Source organism: Momordica charantia (assembly GCF_013281855.1).
Source record: "Momordica charantia cultivar OHB3-1 chromosome 8 unlocalized genomic scaffold, Mcharantia_2.0 BLBB01000008.1, whole genome shotgun sequence".
Lineage (NCBI taxonomy): Eukaryota > Viridiplantae > Streptophyta > Magnoliopsida > Cucurbitales > Cucurbitaceae > Momordica > Momordica charantia.
In genome coordinates, this window is record NW_028275166.1 from 30,141,933 (window position 1) to 30,165,248 (window position 23,316).

At 34.8% G+C, this 23,316-nt stretch overlaps 2 protein-coding genes and 1 long non-coding RNA gene across 4 annotated transcripts; all 3 read left to right on the forward strand.

The window, feature by feature from the left end:
- The first annotated feature begins 3,806 nt into the window (after positions 1–3,806).
- On the forward strand, positions 3,807–7,987 carry CIA2 (chloroplast import apparatus 2). Of its 2 annotated transcripts, none has more exons than XM_088128152.1 (3): positions 3,807–5,498; positions 6,534–6,700; positions 7,690–7,987. In XM_088128152.1, exons 1-3 carry the CDS (start codon positions 4,446–4,448, stop codon positions 7,700–7,702), a joined length of 1,233 nt encoding a protein of 410 aa, XP_087984278.1. In that variant the 5' UTR covers positions 3,807–4,445; the 3' UTR covers positions 7,703–7,987. The 2 variants fall into 2 exon arrangements, with proteins under 2 accessions (XP_087984278.1, XP_087984277.1); XM_088128151.1 differs by having other exon boundaries at positions 3,812–5,498; positions 6,534–6,692.
- Positions 7,988–10,111: 2,124 nt separating this feature from the next.
- Positions 10,112–15,422, forward strand: LOC111018156 (ENTH/ANTH/VHS superfamily protein). The gene is made up of 15 exons (XM_022294119.2): positions 10,112–10,445; positions 10,550–10,619; positions 10,715–10,812; positions 11,059–11,197; positions 11,298–11,425; positions 11,499–11,591; positions 11,680–11,730; positions 12,784–12,849; positions 12,943–13,008; positions 13,156–13,236; positions 13,359–13,436; positions 13,879–14,070; positions 14,150–14,225; positions 14,459–14,577; positions 14,874–15,422. The coding sequence occupies exons 1-15, from the start codon at positions 10,356–10,358 to the stop codon at positions 15,321–15,323; spliced, it is 1,797 nt and encodes a 598-aa protein (XP_022149811.1). The 5' UTR covers positions 10,112–10,355; the 3' UTR covers positions 15,324–15,422.
- Positions 15,423–15,969: 547 nt separating this feature from the next.
- LOC111018234 (uncharacterized) lies at positions 15,970–22,513 on the forward strand. The gene is made up of 3 exons (XR_002602375.2): positions 15,970–16,083; positions 16,937–17,008; positions 21,097–22,513. It is a non-coding gene; the product is annotated as an uncharacterized LOC111018234 (long non-coding RNA).
- The last annotated feature ends 803 nt before the right edge of the window (positions 22,514–23,316 follow it).

The window sequence follows — 23,316 nt, forward strand, 5'->3', positions numbered from 1 at the left end:
AGTCGAGTTCCTTAGCTCGGCACATGGGATCCGCTCAACCAACGATGGTGTGACCGAGCTAAGAGTCATAGTTGGTCGAGATCTATAGGTCGGGCTCCATAAGTTTCCAAAATTGAGATTACGGAGGGAAGATTCACACATCAACCTTCCCTAACTCTTCACATGATGACATGTTGTATTATCTTATCCTCCGACAATGTTCTAGAGAAAAAAATGCGTACTATTTTTTTTTGGTTGCTGTGTTCTTTATATAATGCTAGGTTCAAATTCAAAATTGAAAGGTTTTAAAATGTATGTTTTTTAAATTGAAATTTGTTTTCTCGTAATTTGTTTGCTTTGCTTTTCACTTTTTTAGTACTTTCAAATTCTTACTCAAATTTCAAAAGGAAGCTACATAGTACATATATATATATATATATATATATATATATATATATTTTTTTTTTAAAATGGTTGTCTGAGACAAATTTGTTTTTAGTATTTAATTTTTAATATTACAATGATTTCCTAGCAACTTTCTTTGTTTAGTTCCACTTTTTTTTTTAATAAAATCTTTTGGAAATATTTAACAAATTTCAAAGACCAATTTTTTAAAAACTCTTTTTTCAAGGGAAAAATTTCTAGAATTTAAAAAAATGTTTTTAAGAAATAGAATTCAAAACACTGAAAATTTTTAGTAAAGAAAGCTAGTTTTCATTTTTCAAGGGAAAGAAGAATAACAAAATCATTATCAAAGGGTCTATTTATTTAGTTTTTAAATGTTTGTTAAGGAAATAAAATTGTTAAACTGGTTAACTTGAAACTTTTTGTCAATGAACATAGCTGACATCGTTTAGGACAAAAAAAAAAAGTCTAGAATTTTAAAAATGTTTTCTCTACAAACCTTTTAAAAAAAATTATATAAATTAAATTAAATAAAGGTATTTAATAAAATAAATATGTATTTTTAAATATAGAAGAAAGTTTGAAGTTTTATCCTAATAGCACAATCCAAATCAAAATCAAATTCAATTAAGGTCACACTTATCTATATTTGAGGAGGAAAAAAATAATTTCGACACATTTTTAAGAATATATATTAATTTTATGCGATTGCAACTTTTCAACTAAGTATCCTGAAAACTTTAAAAATATATATATTAATTTTAAGGGTGAAAATTTAAACTCGCGATCTTTTGGATGGAGATAGATGTCTTATAAGATAGGTGTTAATTAACCAGTTGAACTATGTTTAAATTGCCTTTTCTCTTATTGGTTTAATTAGTAATCTTTTTTCGGTTCAACTGGTTTAATTAGTACTTAAAATCTCTTTCTACTCTTATGAAATTGGAAAGAGACAATGTTCAATATGATTTTTATGTTCGTGTTACTACTTGGCACGTGGGATAGCTTTCGTTTTAGTTTTCGACCATTAATAAGGGTCTCTGCTTGAGATTTATTTTTTTAAATGAGTCGTTACTTGTTATGTTTTTATCTCTTTTACGAAGTATGTGGTGTTTTTGTTGCTATTTGTCTGTTTTATTTGCGGTTATTATTGACTTTCTTGTTACTATTCTTGATCATGTAACTTTATTGATATATAGTTCTCTTTGTTCCATGTGTACATCTCCATCGATCTCATGTTATTAAATCTATATTTTTTCCCTACAATATACTTAACCTTTAAAAAAAAAAAGAAAATTGGAAAGAGATTTTTCTTTCTTTAAAGAAACACACAAAGTTTAAGCATTATGTGAAGGAAGGAAGAGAGAAGATAAAATCTGACAGGTGCATGAGAGGGTTAATTAATGAGTTGGGCTGTATACAAAGAGAATGAGCCAATCCCAAAAACCAGATCCTTGTCTTTATCCAAAATCAAAGGCTCATAGATTTCCATCTCATCCTCATATAAAAGATAAGGTTTTTTTTTCTTCTTTCTTTTTCCTTTTTTGTCCTAATTCATTTGTGAATTTCAAATTGCTTGAGTGTATGCTTTGGTTACCATAAGATCAAAGGCCTTTTTCTTCTTGTACTATATATGAAATCTAGGATTAGCAATCTTATGGTCAATAAATCTCCATTTGCAATCTCGCTTCCAAGTGATAAGATAAGATATCACAATTACACCATCCTGATATTTAAATGACTTTTTAAATTTGTTGGTTTGAATTTGTGTAGTAAAAGGAAAGATTATGCATAGAAAATTAAGTAATATCAAAGTCATAAAAATATTATATTGTAGCTTGACGGGTTGAATTATTGTGTTGATTTGATTATTTATATGATTATTATCCATGGATGAGTCTCGACACTTCAACCATGTTTGATAATCATTTTGTCTTTGATTTTTTTGTTTTGCATTTGCTTTTAAAAATTGTTTTTAAAATTTAAGCCAAATTTTAAAAATTAAAAAAAGTAGTTTTAAAAATTTGTTTTTGTACCTAAGGCTGAGATATTTTACTTTATACCATTTGTTAAGTCTATTTAATTTTGCACAAATTTTAAATTATTATCCCACCAATAAAATAAAAGGGTTGGGATATTTTGCAGAAATATCTAAAAAGTGCAAGAATTATTATATAATATATATGAAAATTAAAAGAGATTTAAAAAATTTTATTTTTGATTTTTTGAAACGTAATCACAAGTGATTGAAGGTAATAAGCCCAACGTTTGATTGCCAATTGCCACACATAATCCCTCAAAAGATACCAAAAAGGTCCCAATCATTGCTCCCTTCAGACAAATCATCCACGTCACCCTCTTTCATGCACGTGACCCCTCTCCAACCCCATCATCCTTCTGCCACCTCAGCCCTACTAAAATCTCCCTCCTCCAATCACCACCTGCCACCTCATCAGATAAGAAACCCACGAAATATGCCCCCTTGCCTACTTGGCACCGGCTTTCTGGAAAGCGGATATGCAAACTCTCGCTCCCGTTCCGGGCCCTAATTACCGATATGCCCCTTCTAGCGGTGTCAAATTTAATGCCATGCCCCATTGTTTGTTGGTGCAACTGTCATTATATCATATATATATTTTTTACAGAAATAGAGAGGGGAGATTTAACTTTAACATATAAGAGAGGCATTTTCAAAAAAAAAAAAAAATTAACTAAATGAATTCTGTTCTGTTTTGTTCTTAGTTACATTTTAAAAATGTAATTTAGAAATGATTCTTTTTATTGGTGAAAGTTTTAATATTTGGAGGTTGCATATTGAATTTAAAAAAAAAAAGAGTATTTTGTTTTGATTATGTTAAATTAAAAAGGTATAATGCCAAAACAGAGGTCAAATTCATTTATAGTATCATTTTAATAAGAAATGCCAGAAAAAGTAATAGAAACAAAGTTGTCACAAATTTGCCAAACCAGAATATGGAAATTACATTAATGAAATTTTTACTTAAAAGGAAAGGCACGAAAGACCAAGTAATTACTCGTTATGATACCATGAAGACAACATGCGCTTCACATTTTCACAGTAGTACGATAATATTGTCGCTTAACATGTAGTTTCATCTTAAATACTTTATATTAAAGAAGATGTTATCCTTACGTGTATATATATGTGACTAAAATTGTAGTACCCTATCCCCCAATGCCATCTGCATTTATAAATATTCTAATGCACTTTTGTAAAAGCAAAGGACCATAAAATTGTTGCTAAGAAAACAAATCCCATTCAATCCAGACCAAATTCTTCTACTGTTCAGATGTTTTTGTTTGGTTAATATTTGAAAAGAGGAGGGGTAAATCGGGTAAATGGGAATAATTGTACCAGTGACATAACAAATAAAATAAATTAAAGAAATTAATAAAAAAAAAAGGGGGAAGAGAAGTCAGTCGTCCCCACTGGGACTGCAGGAACCGAGTATTGTCTCGTTCTCTGTTGTGTTCCATCTAGTAATCTCCATCGCCCAAAATGCAAAAACAAATTCACAGACGAGAGAAAAAATTCTTTGTTTGTTTCTCTCTACACTATGCCTATTTCTACGCCCCACCCAACGGATCTTTCCCTTTTATCTTCTCCACCTCGTGACTTTCTTCTCTCTTCTTCTCAACTATTCTCTCTCAGTCTCAGACTCTTTGTTTTCTTTATTGGGTAACTTAGGTTTGTTTTTCTCAGATATTTCCCACTTTCATGGTGTCCTTTGCTCCCATGGAAGTTCGAGAATCAGAAACAGAAACAGGGAGATAGAGTTGGGAGTTTTGAAGAGTTGTTTTTGGTTTTGGTTTGATTTTTCTTTCTTTTTTTGGCGAGTTCTTCCGTACTGTCCCCCTTTTGGGCGAGTGACAGAATTTCTTTTGGGTGGATTTTCATGGCTAGGGTTTAGGGGTTTAAGCTCATTTCCACCAATTTTCAGATTTCTGATGGAATTTTTGAGTTTTTCTGGAGTTTCAGGGGTTGGGTTTTCTCTGAATTCTTGAGATTTTTTTTTCTCGGTATCCAAACAGGAACAATAATGTCTTCTCCATGTATAAGCGGCGGTGGGAGAGCTTACAATTTCGACCTGGAAATTGTGAAATCTCCATCTTCTTCATGGACGAGGACTTCTCAAACTTCGTCGCCTTCTTCGACGCTCTCTGAATCAAGCAATACGCAGCTCGCAATCTCGACGCGGAAGTCAAGAACTCCTCGGAAGCGCCCGAATCAAACCTATAATGAGGCCACGGTTTTGCTCTCTACTGTTTATCCAAACGTATTCTCCACCAAACATCTTACGAATCCACGCAAATTCACGAAGCCACACGACTCTCTGTTCTGTGAATCGGCGGAATTGCTCTTACCTTTCCGTGTGATCGATAGTTCTGGATTTCTCCTCCACCAACCGCTCCTCCAGGAAAAACCTAATTCCCAAATCCAAACGAAATTGGCGAATCTGTGGGAAGGCCGCCCGTGTTCGAGCCCAGGGGAGATCGATTTCCAACCGAATTCGATGGAAATCGACGGTGGATGTGGTCAGGATGATGATTTCGACGCCGAATCGATTCTCGATGAAGAAATCGAGGAAGGAATCGATAGTATCATGGGGAATCTGAGTGTGGATAACCTAGAAACTGCTAATTCGCCTCAAGATTATTCTTGTACGAATCCTCGGAATTGGAATTGTTACTGGAATAATCCACCAATCGGCCTGGGATTGAACCAGAAATTCGAATTCGGATTCGGAATGCAGAAGGCGACCGAACGAGCAGCAATTCGACAAGTCGAGGACGGAAACTGGTGGCGGTTTCCGACGGTGGACGTCGTCGAAATCTCTCCCAAACTAAACAAGCCACCGGCTCCGGCTGCCGTGTCGACGAAAAAGAAGAAGAAGAAGATGGAGAAACTTACGGTAATCGAAACGAAGAAAGCCGCAACCATACCGCAGAAGGATCAGAAGCCGACTCCGAAATCAAAACCTGGATTGCTTCTGAAACTGAACTACGAGGCGGTGGCCGACGCTTGGTCCGACAGAGGATCTCCATTTTCCGACGAGATTCCGGGATCCGATACGGCGGGAAATGATGTCAATGTACGTCTCTCATCCCGCCCCCGAAAATCAAAACCCAAGAAACTCTGAAAAATGAAATTTTCCTCCCCCATTTTAGGAACTGAAATTCCCTTTTCTCTGCTACTGTTTCATTCTCCCATATAACCAAAAAAAAAAAGTTAAATTCTTATTTTAGTCTTTTGTTATCTATGCTCCGTTTCAATTTTAGTCTTTTGAGTCTTAAACTTTTTAATTTCGTCATAATTTTTTTTTTGTTAAATCTTCCAAAAATGTTTTTGTTGTTGCTAATTCTTAATAGTTTTTTTTTTTTTTAACATAGACTCATTTTTTTGGATGTCAATTTTTTCGTCTAAAAAAAACGTGACACTGTAAGAAAACTCTCAACCTATAGTATCAGCAGAAGCGTTTTGAAAGATTTAATTAAACTATAAAGACTGAATTAAAAATTTTCAACAATAAAACTAAATTGAAATTCAACTTTATTTTAATTACTAAAAAAATAGTAATTTAACTAAAGAAATCATAATCTTTTAGATGGCGCGTGGCTTTCACGCTCCCCTTTCTTTAGAGTCATAAGATTTAAAGCATGTAGGTCTGTGAGACAAGGTGAAAGAATTTAAATATTTTGACTTTTTTTTTCTCCTTTTTATAAAAAATAACATGATTGGTTTATATTAAATTATTTTACTCTGACTAATAATAGATTTCCTTGTCAGTGAGTCACTTTTCTCATGAAAAAATCTAAAAGAAATGAAAATAATGAAAATAATTTATCTATGGTCTAATCATGAACCTCATTTAATTCAAATGTATATTGCCCTTTTGTGGGAGGGTAATATTGTAAATCTGAAACTTGTTCTAAAAAACCAATTTTTGATTAAAAAAAAATGTAATCTATCCAAAATAAGTTTATTTTTCAAAAGTTGAGTAATAAAAATTTGAATTTTTACATTTGCAATATATATATATATATTTGAATTTCGCTTCATTTTACATTGAAATGACAGAATTGTCCTTGCTTATTTTAATGGTATGGCTATTTTTGGAATTTGACAGACTAGACTGGCGCAAGTTGATTTATTTTTGGACAGTGGAGGATTGTTGAGAGAAGCTAGCGTGTTACGATACAAAGAGAAACGACGGACACGTTTGTTCTCAAAGAAAATCAGATACCAAGTGAGAAAAGTCAATGCCGATGAACGACCCAGAATGAAGGTATGTAGGTGAATATTGTACTCTTCTAGATTATCAAACAAATTAATTCTAACCTCTCTAAAATGTGGTTTTTCATCCTAAATTTACTCTTTTTTTTATTGTCTTTAAAGTTTTTTAAAATTCCTTTAAATTTTAATTGGGTTATAAATTTAGTTCTTGTTCTTATAATTTTATAAATTAAGTTCTTATTGTTATAGTTTTGAGTCACAAATTAATGATGAAAATGTCATGATTTATTATTATTGTCTTTGAATAATTGGTATATAGTTCATAAGATGAGTTAAACTGTCTTCAATAATCAATAAATATAGAAATGTTTTTGAAAATTAAATATAAAAACATTACTTCCCCTTTGTGTTTCTTTATTTTGTTATCTACATTTAAAAGCACCGTAAAATCTAAGCCAAATTGAAAAAAAAAAAAATTGTAGTTTTTGTTTTTGCAAAATTTAGCTAAGCATTCAATTGTATTTTCATAGAAGGTCAAATTTTAAGAAATCATGTCTAATTTTTCAAAATAGGAAATCACGAAAGGGTTATAAAACGAAGCTTACAGTATGAGTTTGGATTATGAACTATTCCAAAACTTTAAAGAAAATTGCATTGGGTAGCAAAAATCTTTTATGTATTTCAAAATAAGTAAAATCTTTTATGTATTTCAAAATATGTCACCTGTTTTTTAAAATTTTCAAATATGACATAAATTTTCACTTATATAAGTAGTATATCACATACATATATCAGATTACAAATACTCATATAATTAGTATATTAGATGTATATCACATATATATATATAAGAGGTACATATTGCAAATTGTCATTTTAAAAAATTGACGATATACTCGAAAAGATTAAATTTACTAGTTTTATTAAATATTTTTACTATATTTCTCAACTGCCCCGAACTTTAAAATTGAAAGTTTAGGGTGGCATTAAACTAAATAAAAATCAATTTAATTTGATTGAAAAATAAAAGAACATTTCCCTTTTGGCAGGGGCGATTTGTGAGGAGGCCGAATTCAAGCGCCAGCGAACAGAGGTAGACAATAGCCTTTAGGATTCAGAAACACTCTTTTTGAGTTGTCAACTTCCACTTTTTGAGAGCTACTTTTTACTTTATTGCATTAATTATTATCATCCTTTTTTCTTTTCTTTCCCTTTCTCTTTCTTTTTTGTAATTTCTAATTTTTCTTGTTTTCAAATTTTTTTTATCAATTTCAAAAAGCTCAATGAGAGAAAGGCCACTAAGTAGATGGTCAAAGTTCTAATAATTCGACCCCTCTTTTTCCTCAAGTGTGTGTTTTGTTTGGATTTGTTTTATAGTGTTTGGAGCATAGCGAGCTTACGATTTTAATAGCCGTGTTGAGATTATGTAAAAGTTGATAAGAAAGGTGAGTTTGTAAGTATAAATTGGTAGGACATAAATTTTATGCAATGAGGTTAGAAAACAAGTAATGAAGACAATCAAATTCATGTATCAAACTCAGAACCTGTTCACAGAAAAAACCTACAACAACGAGAATGTTGGAACATGGATCAAACACGCAAATTCATATATACGAGTTTTCTATTTGTTGAATGGGAACAAAGAAACTATATGTCCCATGCTAGGGGACCTTAATAAACTTCCAGATAACCTTGTTTTTATGTTGTCATAGTTCTGTTAAAAACATATTGGTATCCATTTTTAATAATTTTTACTTATGGTCTTTTACCAATAATTAACTAAGATGTTTTTTAGTTTTTTTTTCATCAACTTCAACATAACTCAATTAGTTAAGACATATATACCATCAATTAAAAAGAATGGGAATCAAAAAATGGAAGGGTACCGTATTGGGTAGAAGACGGTCCAAAAAGCGAGTTAACAAGTATTATAATGGAGCACATGTTTAATGAATGGTTGGGAATATTTGAATCTATGACTTAGACTACACTACTTGATTAAGATACAATTTATTGGAAGAAACAATTACAAATTACACCTATATGATTTAGACTGCACTAATTGTACTTCACTGTCTTTTTGTGTAATGTTGAAAGTGTGTTTTTCCATTCCAACAAAACCAAGTGGTTATGCATTTATCTCTATGGTTGTAGACTTGAATATTTTCTCTATTCTTCATGATGTAGTATTTTTTTTTAATTAAAATATATTTGATAATGGTTTTTATTTGTCGTTTCTTAAAGAAAATAAAAAACGTTAAATTACAAGTTTGATCAATAAACTTTTAGGATTATGTTTATAGATATTTAACTTTAGAACGTATCTAATAAATCTATGAATTTGTTATTTGATTTAATAACTCATTTATTCAAGGTAAACCTCACAACAATGATACAAATACCTCTAATAACTAGATGATAGACCAATTCCAAGAAAAACTAAACAGATTTTTGCTTGGAAAAGATGATCAACGATAAGAAGAAAGGAGAACGTGTTTCTATTTTTAAGATTTCGAACTCTCAACAACCTAATTGATCAAACAAGATTGAAAGTTCTAAACATACCTTATAAACACAAAAAAATACAAAGAAAGCTTAAAACCTGAGAGAAACTAACTCAATCTGAAATTTTATTATTAAGACGTTGTTTTTTTAAAAACAAGTGTACAATTGTAATTGAAAATGCAAGATCGTAGACCAAACTAGTCTAAATTTAACCAATGCCCCTTCAAATCCATTCATGAACCTTCCTACAATTACATGAATTTGAAAGGTACGAAATGCATTAAATATTAGAATGAATCTTGCACTTTCATACATAAAGCTTGTTGGACGAATAACTTGAAGGGATACAACTCTTCATCAGGTGCGAATACTTTAACTTGAAAGTGATCATTAAGTGCCTTTTGAAGTTCTTAAGCTCTAATTCTTGTGATTGGACTTTGTCGCATCCTGATTGGCTCATAATTAAGTTGGATTTGAGTTGATTTAATTCACTTTAACTTTGAACATAAACTTCATTTGAGTTAGTTCATCTTACAGACTTTCCTCGTTACTCGTGCTTTTGGCGATCACTCATCTCAATATCAAAATTTAAAAATAAGGCAAATCATAAAAATCATATATAACTTTTTAAAACCCTAGCGATAAAATAAAAAAGTTTATATCGGAACCATAAAACAAAAAGGAAAAAAGAAAAAAAAAACAAACGAAAAATGGAAGATTCGACAGGAAATGCCAGCACCAAAATCCTCCGGTGGCGGTAACACGTCTAGATAGATGCATTCCAACCAATCAGAACTCAAGAGGAAATTCCATCAATCCAATTACGAAATCAGCCTTCCGGTCCCGCCATCCAAGGCGGAAACATCAAGGGGTTTATCGTAAAAACATCACACATCAAATCAAAAAATTTAAAAAATAAAAAGAAAAAAGAAAAACCAGAAAACGATTAACTGAAACCCGCCATTTTTCGCGAGCTTTTAAGAAAAATATTTTCCCCATTTTTTCTCTTTTTCAAAATACAGAAATATTCTCTCGCTTGTGCCTCTTCATTGATGCGCACATTCTGGTGAGAGAGACAGAGAGAGAGAGAGAGAGAGAGAGAGAGAATCGATCGTTCTGGTTGTTATGGAAGACTCGGTGACGGAGGAGAGACGATGATCACCATTTCCTTTCTCTCTCTCTCTGATCAAACAAAACGATTCTGATTTCAATGGGCACGTTTCAGAGCTTTCGCAAAGCTTATGGAGCTCTCAAGGACTCCACCAAGGTCGGTCTCGCCAAGGTCAACAGCGAGTTCAAGGTTAACCCTCCTGTTTATCATCGCGCTTTTCCCCTTTTTCCAATTTCCAAATCTCGTTAATGAATGATTTCTCTATGTTTTTTTTGTCTATAATCTGTTTTAAGGATTTGGATATCGCCATTGTTAAGGCCACCAATCACGTCGAGTGCCCTCCTAAAGAGCGTCATGTTCGAAGTGAGTTGTTATTCTATATCTGATCGTGGATTGATTCGGTGTTGGTGATATGAAATTCTTGTCGATTATCTATCTGTTTGTATTTCAATTGGCAGAAATATTTTCCGCGACGTCGGTGGTGAGGCCTCGGGCGGATGTGGCGTATTGCATTCATGCGTTGGCGAAGAGATTGTCGAAGACGCGGAACTGGATCGTAATTTCTCTACTATTTTCGTTCCGATTTTGTAGATTCCTGTTTATGAATTGTATACTATAATGAGACGGGATATTTCTTCTTTTTCATCTTTTAGGAGGATAGATCGGATTTGATGTCTCCGTTTGGTAACTTATGATAGGTCAAAGATAATGAAATGCGCAAATGCCAAAAGATTAATGCAATTACTGCCCTAGAAACTCGAAGCCATCAAAATTTAGGCTGTTACTCTGTTGTTTTCGACAGGTTGCCTTGAAGACGTTGATAGTTGTACATAGGACATTGAGAGAGGGTGATCCAACCTTCAGGGAGGAACTTCTCAACTATTCACACAGAGGACACATTCTTCAAATATCTAATTTTAAGGACGATTCAAGTCCTCTTGGTAAATTGCTTCTCTGCATGGTTTTGTTTCTATGAATTTGACCAGTATGCTAATGAGGAGGACTTTTATAATTTTTATTTCAAAATATTTCATTGTGAAGCTTGGGATTGTTCTGCATGGGTAAGGACGTATGCCCTTTTTCTAGAAGAGCGACTTGAATGTTACAGAATCTTGAAGTATGATATCGAATCAGAACGTTTAACGAAAACATCACCAGGATCAAGCAAGGTTTGTTACGCGTAGATTTAAAATCTCAAGTCGGATGGAAAATTGGTAATCCAAGAAATCCCTTCTTTAACAGGTACATAGTAGGACACGCTTGCTGAATTCTGATGAGCTACTGGAACAGTTACCCGCATTGCAGCAGCTTCTTTACCGCCTAATTGGATGTCAGGTAATAGCTGTTAAAGGGTCTCTTTTATATACATTAAAAAAAGCTATTGCTATTAAGTTTTCGGATTTTTGGCCCTCTTATTTTGCAGCCAGAAGGAGCAGCTTACAGTAATTATCTGATCCAGTATGCCCTGGCTCTGGTTAGTTACTATGTTATCTTATAGTTCTATCTCGATCAGCATCCGGACCCGATATATGGCGTTAGGTTGTGCAATGGTCTTGGACTAGTAGTTTAAAAATTAATTCAAGTTTCTGTTTACTTCTGACCATAAAACTTTGAGAAATTCAGAGGATTGGTCCTCATAGGTAAGAATCCCAAAGTTTTATATAATCAAATAATGCGGGATTCATTTATATCATCAAACAGTCTTTCATGTTAACACCTTGTTAAGAATAAAAATAAAAATTGAACCAATCTTAACTTAAGAGCTTATTGGATGAATGGAATGATTAAAGCAGCTAAAAGCCTAAAAGTTAGTTGAAAAGAAAGCTAGTTCAGTTTCTTTATTCCTTTTTGGTTAGGAGCTTGCTAAACTCATGAAATGGCAAGATTTTCTTTATTCATACCACACTTATGAAATTGGCAAGCTGCTGAGTTGAAAGTGAAAGTAGGCTATCTATGAACAATTCGTTAATTTTTATTCTTTGCTTTACATTAAACTGGAAGTCTTTTTTTATCTAGCAGAAAGCAGAAACATAATTACTATAACATCTTAAAATTGTTGATGTTCACCTCCATATTGTCTATCTTATTACATGGTCTCTTGAACTTGGACTTTATATTTTGATATGGATTTTGACAGGCTTGTATGATTTAATTTTAATGCTTTAAGGTACTCTGGAAGCTTTATAGATTATAGCCATCCCCCAAGATTTAATCCTGTCTTGACCGTGCAATTATGAATCTAGATCAGGGTTGATTTTTACTACCTGGGAGGGGATTACACGTACAGCCCTTACATAATTCTAGGTGCACTACATTTATGCTCATCTCATATCAAGAAAACATATGAGAGCGAAAACTTCATTCTCAACCTTTTTCACGGGAAAGTGATCAAGAAACTATCAATTGTTTTCCCCTGTTGTTCTAGTTTTGGGCTTTCTTTTGGCAATTATATTTATCTATTACATAAAACATATCAAATATGTTACTCATTCTGGATTTTTCTTGTTCTGACTTTTATTTTATGAAGGTACTTAAAGAGAGCTTTAAGATATATTGTGCGATAAATGACGGAATAATAAATCTTGTGGACATGGTAGGAATATGCTCCGAATACCACTAGCTTTTGACTAAAGCAATGGTGCGATTTTATTTATTGGTTATAACGGTTAGGGTTGACTTCTTACAGTTCTTTGATATGCCAAGGCACGATGCAGTTAAAGCTCTCAATATATACAAAAGAGCCAGCAACCAGGTTTTTTCCCTCTTATTTTTTCACTTTCTGTTTTGGTTCTGACTATGAAAATATGGACTATGGAACAAAAATAATATTGCAGTTGAAAACCATTTGGATTAAATACAGCACAAAAAAGGTTAACTCTTCAGGTTTTCTTGTTCCTAGGCTGAAAATCTTGCAGATTTTTATGAATATTGTAAGGGATTGGAACTTGCTAGAACTTTTCAGTTTCCCACGTTGAAGCAGGTTCTTCTTTCTTTCTTTCCTTGGATTCAAAAAGGGAAATTTTTACACAGTTGAAACAAGGGAAGAAAATATTCCCCAATCTAGAAAATATTCTTAAAAAATTCACTTTCTGCAATCAACAGCCACCTCCATCATTTCTTGCAACAATGGAAGAATATATAAGAGAGGCACCACAGACAGGTTCTGTTAACAAGAGACTGGTGAGGAAAACTTCCCAATTCCTCAAGTTTTTATCTTGACTTTGTGGATATAGCATGTGATTCTCTCGTGTACAAATGTGGCATGTCTGTAAATGCATGGCTCCAACTTCATAATAGCATACACGCATCTACAATATCTGCATCACTGTGATGCAGAGTTTTTGACCTTGATGCCATATAAGCTGGAAAGTAGAGAGATTAGTTTCGCAAGGGTTTCAAAGAAAATATAATTCAGCCATATAGTGGCTTGTCATAACTCTTGGTTGAATTAAAATGTTGGATTGGATGTTGTGGAGAATTTTTTGACTTCTTGGATCCAATGTCATTCCAATACACGCTAATGGACCTCTCTTAAATGATCAGGATTCTAGGGCGTGAGTTTACTGTATAAATGCTGTAACTTGCTCTATGGTCTTCATTAGACTTGTCATTTTTGAGACAGGAATACCGAGAGGCAGAGCTATTGACTCACAAACCAGAAGAGCCTGAAGAACCCACCGAAACCGAAAAGAAGGTTGAGAATGTTGATGATGACGAACCACTGGTGGCAACAGAGGAAGAACCCCAACAGAAGGAAGAGGAGGTCGCAGAACCTCCACCTCTTATAGCAACTGATAATACTAGTGATCTTCTGGTAAGATTTCTCAAAATAAAATATTCTTGACTGACCGAACTTTGTCTCCTGTTACATGGAGTGATCACTTCCCATGCAGGGTCTGAGTGAAATAAATCCTAGAGCCGCAGAAATAGAGGAAAGTAATGCTTTAGCTCTTGCGATAGTTACACCTGGTACGTCAGCTGCCATTTGATTTTGAAATTTCTTGCTTATTTTCCATGAGGAGTCTATCAGGGACTCAGTATGGCACATCTTATTTGTGTATATGTGCACACCAATGTGCATATTGACTGAAAGAGTTAATATAGAGTTTAAATTCAAGTACTTTCCAATTGTTGCAATTATAGAAATTGTCTCTAGTCGTTAATTACAGTCCATTTATCTTCCAAAGTTCTTAACTATGCAGGGAATGATACGTCTTCTTCAAGTCGTGCTTTACATGACATCGGTGGAACTAGAGGTTGGGAGCTAGCCCTTGTTACCACACCAAGCAATAATACTGGTCCAATGGTCGACAGCAAACTGGTTCTTATCTTTCCCTTCACTTTTCTGATTCATTGTTCTCATCAAAGCTGTGGCTAGGATGATTAGTCTATTTCAAATCAAGTGGCTTTTGTTGTTTTTTTTTTTTTGGTTAGGTCAATAATTTATATCCGGTATTAAAAACCAAAGATGCTTGCAAATCTCATCTAGATCTCAAGTGTTTTAACGAATGCACTTGCATATGAATTTATGTTATGTTCTAGATCGAATGATAGCATGTGTGTGTTGTAAGTTTCATATTATGAGATAAATAAGTATTAGTGTGTGTTGTGAATCAGGCCGGTGGGTTCGACAAGCTATTGCTCGATAGCTTGTATGAAGATGAACATGCCAGAAGACATCTTCAGCTGCAGAACGCAGGATATGGAACATATGGCGAAATGTCAGTGCAGAATCCATTCGAACAACACCAACACGACCCGTTTGCAATGTCAAGCGGAGTAGCGCCTCCCCCGAACGTGCAAATGGCAATGATGCAGCAGCAGCAAATGCTTTTACAACACCAGCAGCAACAACAGTTACAACCAAACGCATTCCCACAGCAGCATCAGCAGCAACATCCAAATGACTCCATGATGATGGTACCTTATCAACAACAGTTGCCTCAGTACCCTCAGCAGCAACAACAACAAATGCAGCAACTTGGCCCTTCTAATCCATTTGGTGACCCTTTTCTTTCCTTTCCTCAAACCTCGGTACCGCCCCGAGGAAATCATAATCTAATCTAATCTAATCTAGATTTTCTTTCCTTATATTTGGCTTCAACTTCTGTAATCCTTTTTTTCTTCTTCACTCTCTCTCTCTTTATTTTATTTTTATTTTTAAAATTTTTTTTCATAGGGGAATTATGTGTTCACTGTGAAGTTGATAAGTTTATTATTTGTAACTAATTAAATAATGGAAGGTGTAATTTGGTTTTCAGAATATGAATATAAAACTCTGATTTTAAGCAGGGAATGTAATAAATGCTAGCTCTCTTTATATAGAATATTGTCCGAGATAGGTGAAAGCTTACTATATAATTTAGTCGTCAATTGGAGATATTTTTTCAATTTTCTCCTCAAATTTCAGAAGTTTCAATGTCTTCCATGAAAAGAAATATCCAACGGATATGGAATGACAATGATTTATTTAAATTAAAAAAATTTGAAAGAGAATGCATTAAATTAAAGTTGAACTAAAAAAAAAAGAAAAGAAAGAGAATGCATTAATGTCACTTTAATAATAAAATGGAAATCCAATTAAAAAGGATTTTTAAATATATAAATGGGCTTAAAACACAATGCACCAGGCCCAAGATGTTATCTCTCCAGCGGCCATAGCCCAGCCCAGCGCGCAGCTCCACCTTATTTTGAAAAATTATGATAAGAAAATAAAGACCGTTGGGTAGCGCGTACTGCCCGCGCTCTTCTCTCTCTTTCCTCCGACCGCTCCCCCATTCCTCACAAACCCTAAATCCTGGTTCGACGTTCTTCTTCTCGATCTTTGGTATTCTTCTCGATCACTTCCTAAGTTTAAGTTTTAGATGTCTGAATTATCGTAGGGTGGCTATGTTTGAAACCCGATCGGACCGGATCGTGAAAATAAAGATTTTCCTTTTCTCCTTTGGCTTACACGTTGAGATTGATCTGAAATTGAATGGATATCGGTGTGATTTTTGCGAATTTCTGTTATTTTCATGTGTTCCATTGAAGATCCAGACCGTGATCTACAGCCCACCTCTCGAAACCCTAATCCTTTTTATTTCCGCCTTCCTTCTTTTTCATTCGATTCCCTTTTCTTCAAGTCGATTCGTGGCCTTCGTGTTCGAATCGGTCAGAATCTAATTGTGGAAATCGAGATTTTCCGTTTTCTCTCTTGTAGAAAACATTGAATTTGATCTGAAATCGAATGGTCAGCGGTCTGATTTTTGCGGAAGATCCAAACCCCTACTCCACTTCCAACCTATTGAAACCATAAGAAAGTTCTGTTGCCTTTTTCTTCTAGGGAGTATACGAATTTCACAGTCCTCTGTTCTTGCGTTTGAATGAGGATCTAATTTGATACATGAAAATTAATCCTGGAGCTTGGACTTGAATTTATATTACGTATATAAGTCCTCTGCTCTGTTTTCTTTTAAAATTGGGTTTTCGTTATGTCCTTCATATTTTTCTACTTTTTGTTTGTTTTTGAGTTCTTGTTATATCTATTGCAGTTATTGCCTCTATCTTATATTGTTTCTTGTTTTTTTTTGGGGTCTGATCTTTAGCTGCTTTGAATTTCCTCGTACTTTGAATTGCCAACTCTCTCTTCAATCATTGCAGAAGTCGTTTAATTTCTAACACTCGTTTTGTGATGTCAGGTTGGGCAATCAACTATTGTTCTTTATAGTCAAAACTCTTTTCAAGTTTGACTCAAGTCACGGATATAATTGGTATTTATTTTCTTTCATTCTCCCTCTTTCTTCAATCGTCTAAAATTTCTCACTTTGTCCAAGGGTTTTGAAAACTTTTAAGAGTATTATTTTTATTTTTTAAATTTTAGGAGCCCATGAAGGTATTTTGAACTGTGGGTAATTGAGAAAATGGCTGCATCGATAGAATTGTCCCGAAACATCGGTAGAATTGTCCCGAAATGTCGGTTGCCTTGGTATAATTGTCCCGAAATGTCGGTTGCCTTGGTATAATTGTCCCGAAATGTCGGTTGCCTTGGTATAATTGTCCCGAAATGTCGGTTGCCTCGATAGAATTGTCCCGAAATATCGATGGAGTTGTCCCGAAATGTCGGTTGTCTCGATAGAATTCCGAAATATTGATAGAATTGTCCCGAAATATCGATATAATTGTCTCGAAAGGTCGGTTGCCTCGGTAGAATTGTCTCGAAAGGTCGGTTGATCCGGTAGAATTGTCCCGAAATGTCGGTTGCCTCATTAGAGTTGTCCCGAAATGTCGGTATGTCGCTTTGATAAAATTGTCCTGAAATGTCGGTACGTCGCTCTGATAGAATTGTCCCGAAATGTTGGTATGTCGCTTCGATAGAATTGTCCCGAAATGTCTGCGTGTCGCTTGGTGCCATTAATAGAAATATTGGTTGCCGTTATAAAATAGTTACCGAGATATTGAAGCACAATGATATATTGGTTGCTTCGTTTATGGTTGCTTCAGTAATTGTTTCCTTGAGATAATGTGATGGCTTTGACCAAATAGTTAATTCAAAATAATTGTTGTCTTATTGGTGTCCTTGATAAAAATATTGGTTGTCTCGGATCATTGGTGCCCATAATAGAAATATTGCTTCGCCCGATAATATTTTGGCTCGACATTTGGTGGTTCGAAAATATTGGAGGCTGCCTCGAAATTATTGTTGTCCGCACAAAATGTTGTTACCTAGATCAACTGGTCGCTTTAGAATAGTTTGCCTGTATAAAATGATCATCTTAGTAATTTTCTTGGCTTGAAATATTGGTTGTGCCAATGATAATTGTTACCCTGAAATATTGGTTGACCTAGAGTGTTTGTCTTTATGAAATGGTGGGTTCGATGGCTCGATGTATTTGTTGTTTGGTTACCCTTGAAATATTGGTTTCCTTGATAAAATGCCTTAATATTTGGTTCCTTCGAAATAATTGTTGCATTAGCATGGGTAATCAACTATTGTTCTTTATAGTTAAAACTCTTTTAAGTTTGACTTATGTCACTGATATAATTGGTATTTATTTTCTTTCATTCTCCCTCTTTCTTCAATCATCTAAGATTTTAAACTCATTTTGTCTAAGGGTTTTGAAACTTTTTAAGAGTATTATTTTTATTTTTTTAAATGGTAGGAGCCCATGAAGGTATTTTTGAACTATGGGTAATTGAGAAAATGGTTGCATCGGTAGAATTGTCCTGAACTGAAATATCGACAGAATTATCCTGAAATATCGATAGAATTGCCAGGAAACATCAATAGAATTGTCTCGAAATATGTCCCGAAATCTCGGTAGAGTTGTCCCGAATAACCGGTAGCATTGTCTCGAAAAACCGGCAGCATTGTCTCGAAAAACCGGTAGTATTGTCCCGAAAAACCGATAGTATTGTCCCGAAAAACCAGTAGCATTGTCCCGAAAAATCTCGGTAGCATTGTCCCGAAAATTTGAATTGTCCTGGAAGGTCGGTATGCCGTTTCAATAGGATTGTCCCGAAAGGTCGGTATGTTGCTTCGATAGGATTGTCCCGGAAGGTCGGTATGTTGCTTCGAAAGAATTGTCTGAAATGTCGATATGTCGCTTCGATAGAATTGTCCGAAATGTCGATATGTCGCTTCGATAGAATTGTCCGGGAAGGTTGTTATGTCGCTTCGATAGAATTGTCCGGGAAGGTTGTTATGTCGCTTCGATAGAATTGTCCTGGAAGACCGGTATGTTGCTTCGATAGAATGGTCCTGAAAGGTCGGTATGTCGCTTCGATAGAATGGTCCCAAAAGGTCGGTATGTCGCTTCGATGGAATCGTCCTGGAAGGTCGGTATGTCGCTTCGTTAGAATTGTCCGAAATGTTGGTATGTCGCTTCGATAGAATTGTCCGAAAGGTTGATATGTCGCTTTGTTAGAATCGTTTCGGAAGGTCGGTATGTCGCTTTGTTAGAATCGTCCCAGAATGTCGGTATATCGCTTCGATCGAATTGTTCGAAATGTCGATCCTTCGATAAAATTGTCCAGAAGGTCGGTACGTCGCTTCGATAGAATCGTCCTGGAAGGTCGGTATGTTGCTTCGATAGAATTGTCCTGGAAGGTCGGTATGTCACTTTGATAGAATCGTGCAGAAGGTCAGTTTGTCGCTTTGATAGAATTGTCTTGGAAGTTTGGTATATCGCTTTGTTAGAATTGTCCGAAATGTCGGTATGTCGCTTCAATAGAATTGTCCGAAATGTCGGTATGTCGCTTTGATAGAGTTGTCCGAAACGTCGGTATGCCGCTTCGATAGAATTGTCACATCGATAGAATTGTCCAAAATGTCGGTATGTCACTTTGATAGAATTGTCCCGAAATGTCGGTATGTCGCTTTGATAGAATTGTCTGAAATATCGGTATGTCGCTTCGATAGAATGGTTTGAAATGTCGGTATGTCGCTTCGATAGAATGGTCCAAAATGTCGGTATGTCGCTTCGATAGAATGGTCCGAAAGATCGGCATGTCGCTTCGATAGAATCGTCCGGAAGGTCGGTATGTCGCTTCGATAGAATTGTCCCGGAAGGTCGGTACGTCGCTTCGTTAGAATCGTTCGGAAGGTCTTTAAGTCGATTCGTTAGAATCGTCCCGGAAGGTCGGTACGTCGCTTCGTTAGAATTGTCCGAAATATCGGTATGTTGCTTCAATAGAATTGTCCGAAATGTCGGTATGTCCTTCGATAGAATTGTCCCAGAAGGTCGGTATGTCGCTTCAATAGAATCGTCCCATAAGGTCGGTATGTCGCTTCGATAGAATCATCTCGGAAGGTTGGTATGTCGTTAAAATTGTCCGAAATGTCGGTATGTTGCTTCGATAGAATTGTCCCGGAAGGTCGGTATGTCGCTTCAATAGAGTTGTCCGAAATGTCGGTATGTCACTTCAATAGAATTGTCCGAAATGTCGGTATGTCGCTTCGATAGAAATCGTCTCCGAGGGTTGGTATGTCTCTTCAATAGAATCGTCTCGGAAGGTCGGTATGTCGCTTCGATAGAATCGTCCTTGAAAGTCGGTATGTCGTTTCGATAGAATCGTCCCGGAAGGTCGGTATGTCGCTTCGATAGAATTGTCCTGAAATATCGGTACGTCGCTTGAATAGAATTGTCCCGATTATGGTTGCTTCTGTAATTGTTGCCTTGAGATAATGTGATGGCTTTGACAAAATAGTTAATTGTTGTCATATTGGTGTCCTTGGTAAAAATATTGGTTGTCGTGGATCATTGGTGTTTCCATAATAGAAATATTGCTTGGCTCGACATTTGGTGGTTCGATATATTGGAGACCCTGGTAATATGGTGGCCAATATATTTGGCTGCCTCGAAATAATTGTTGTCCGCTCAAAATGTTGTTACCTAGATCAACTGGTTGCTTTAGAATGGTTGCCTGTATAAAGTGATCATCTTAATAAATTGCTTGGCTTGAAATATTGGTTGTGCCAATGATAATTGTTACCCTGAAATATTGGTTGACCTAAAGTGTTTGTCTTTATATAACAGTTGTATATAATAGTTTGCCTTAAAGATATTTACTGCATCAAAAATATTTGTTACATAGTTGGCTAAAATGAATGCTTGTTGCTTTGGAATAAGCATGGTAAAGCATATGTTGATTTCATATAATAGTTACCTTGAAATATTGGTGGGTCGTATATATTGATGGTTAAATATACGATTACTTCTAAATCCTAAATGCTCTGTATATATGGTTGCCCTTTTCTCTGCCTTTGTTGTTTCCTCTTGCTTCGCATACAAACATCGAACCCCTTTGATCCCTCTTGTAGTCTCAGGTACTGTTCTAATTTCCTATTTCTATCTTACAGGTTTTAGACGTCTTCAAGATCAGTGAGTTGAATTGTTAAAATTGAGAATTTCCCTCTTTCACCTCTACTACTTTTTGTCTTTATTTTTTTGCTATTCTTGCTCTTTATTGCATTGCTTATATCTTATGTTCGGTTTGCTCTTTTGCTGCTTCTAAATTTTTTGTTGCCTTTGGCCTCCTTATGCTCTGATTTCGAGTTATGATGTTTCAAAACTCTTATTTAGAGGTTTAGATGGTCACTCATTCCGAGTCTTAGTTTTTTATTAGGAATAGTAGTAGTGATACTTGGCTGTTTTTTGAAAAGTTGATTGTTTCTAATATATGATATTGATATCGGTCTTACGTTTCCCATGGCCTAAGCCGTTGAACGCAATAGTTGGTTGTACTCCAAACTTACCTCGACATGCCAGCAGGTCGGTTCATGGCTTTCCATGACATTTGAATTGCTATCCTCTCTTTTTAATCATTTCAAATCATTATGGTTAATTTTGTGATTTCTAAGCTGGGTGTTAACTATTGGTATTTATACTCACAAGTCATCTCAAAATATACTTCTGGACACGCCAAGGACGAGGAGGAAGGGCCAATGTATCCAGAAGTAGAACTTAGTTCGGCTCCGATGTGGAGAAGATTCTAACTGCCGATGGAATGTAGAAACTTACGTATGGATGCCATGACAGCAGGGCACACTTCCTAATACTCCCTTTATAAAAGTTCAAGTTCCTCCCACATTTTCAAAGGTAGATAATCTCTTGCATTTACTTAATTAAGCTCGGCTCACCACAAGCTCGAACTAAAATGTACTAACTTGCGTTTCGGAGTTTTATGTGGCTGAGTACCACATCGGTGCAAGGTTTTTTTGTAGGTTGCCACTTAAGTCCACGTCAAAGTCCATATTAGATTGCCTACTGACGTGCTACATCAGCCAGAACTGCGCATCAACACAGCTGGTATTTATTGTCTTTCATTCTCCCTCGTTCCTCAATAATCTAAAATTTTTATCTCATATTTGATTTAGCTATTCATTATTAACTTTCAACTTTTTCACTATTTTACGTGGGATCTATTAGTACATTTTTCATTTTTATACATGAGATTAATTATTTCTCTTGAAGTATTCATTTGTAGTTACTTTAGACCTGGGTTAGTTTGAAATTTCCATTTCCTTGGAAATTATTAGGGAATATACAGGTTAATATAATAATTTCTTAGGAAGGAAAAATTGGGGCATTCTGCTTGAAGTTAAGCTTTTAATTTGGGCTTTATCATTGGTTATATTGATATGTTGATTGCCCTAATATAATTGTTGTCTTGAAATGTCAATTCTACGATGCAATATTTTTCATGAAAATATTAGTTACCTTAACATAATGATTGTCTTGTATTTGTTGCCTTAACATAATAGTTTCTTGATGTAATAGTTGTATTTAAATATTGATTTCCTCTTGATGTCATGACCATATTGAAATATTGATTGCTTGGATATAATGCTGCCTAGAAATATCGGTTGCTTTGATATAATAGTCTCCTCAAGATATCGATTATTTTGAGTTAGCTCGTGCTTCCCAATAGTATATGACTTGATTTAATACATGATATATCGGTCGCCTTGAGATAACAATTGCTTTTTATATATTGTTTGTTAAACTTATCGGGGTTGGCTTGTAATGGTTATTTCGATATAACAATTGTTAACCATAAAAGCTATATAGCCTCCCCTGTGTTGAGATAACAATTGCTTTTAACGATTGTTATTTTGATATAGCCTCTTCGGGGAGCTAAGCTCCGACTCCCAGTCATAAAACGAAAAAAATATAGCCTCTTTGCTTCTACTTCTCTTCCTATTCTCTCAGTCTCAGGTGCTTTTTTTTTTTTTTTTGCATTGCCTATATCTTCTGTGTTGGGTCTCTTTTTCTTTGGGTTTGCTCTCTTGCTGCTTTCTATTATTTTTGCTGTCTCTTTTGAACTCTTCTTTAGAGATGTTGATGGTCGTTGATTTTGGGTCATAGGTTTTCATTTGATACTTGGCTGTTTTTATAAGAATTGGTTGTTTTCGGTATATGATATTGATATCGGTCTTATGTTTTCTCATCATCCGAGCCTTTGAAACCTTGCCTTGATGCTACATTTCATACCTTATTTTATGTTATTGAGGATCTGTTTGGTAACATTAAGCATTTTTTGCTTCTTGTTTATCCAAAATATTAGATTAGAGAGTGTA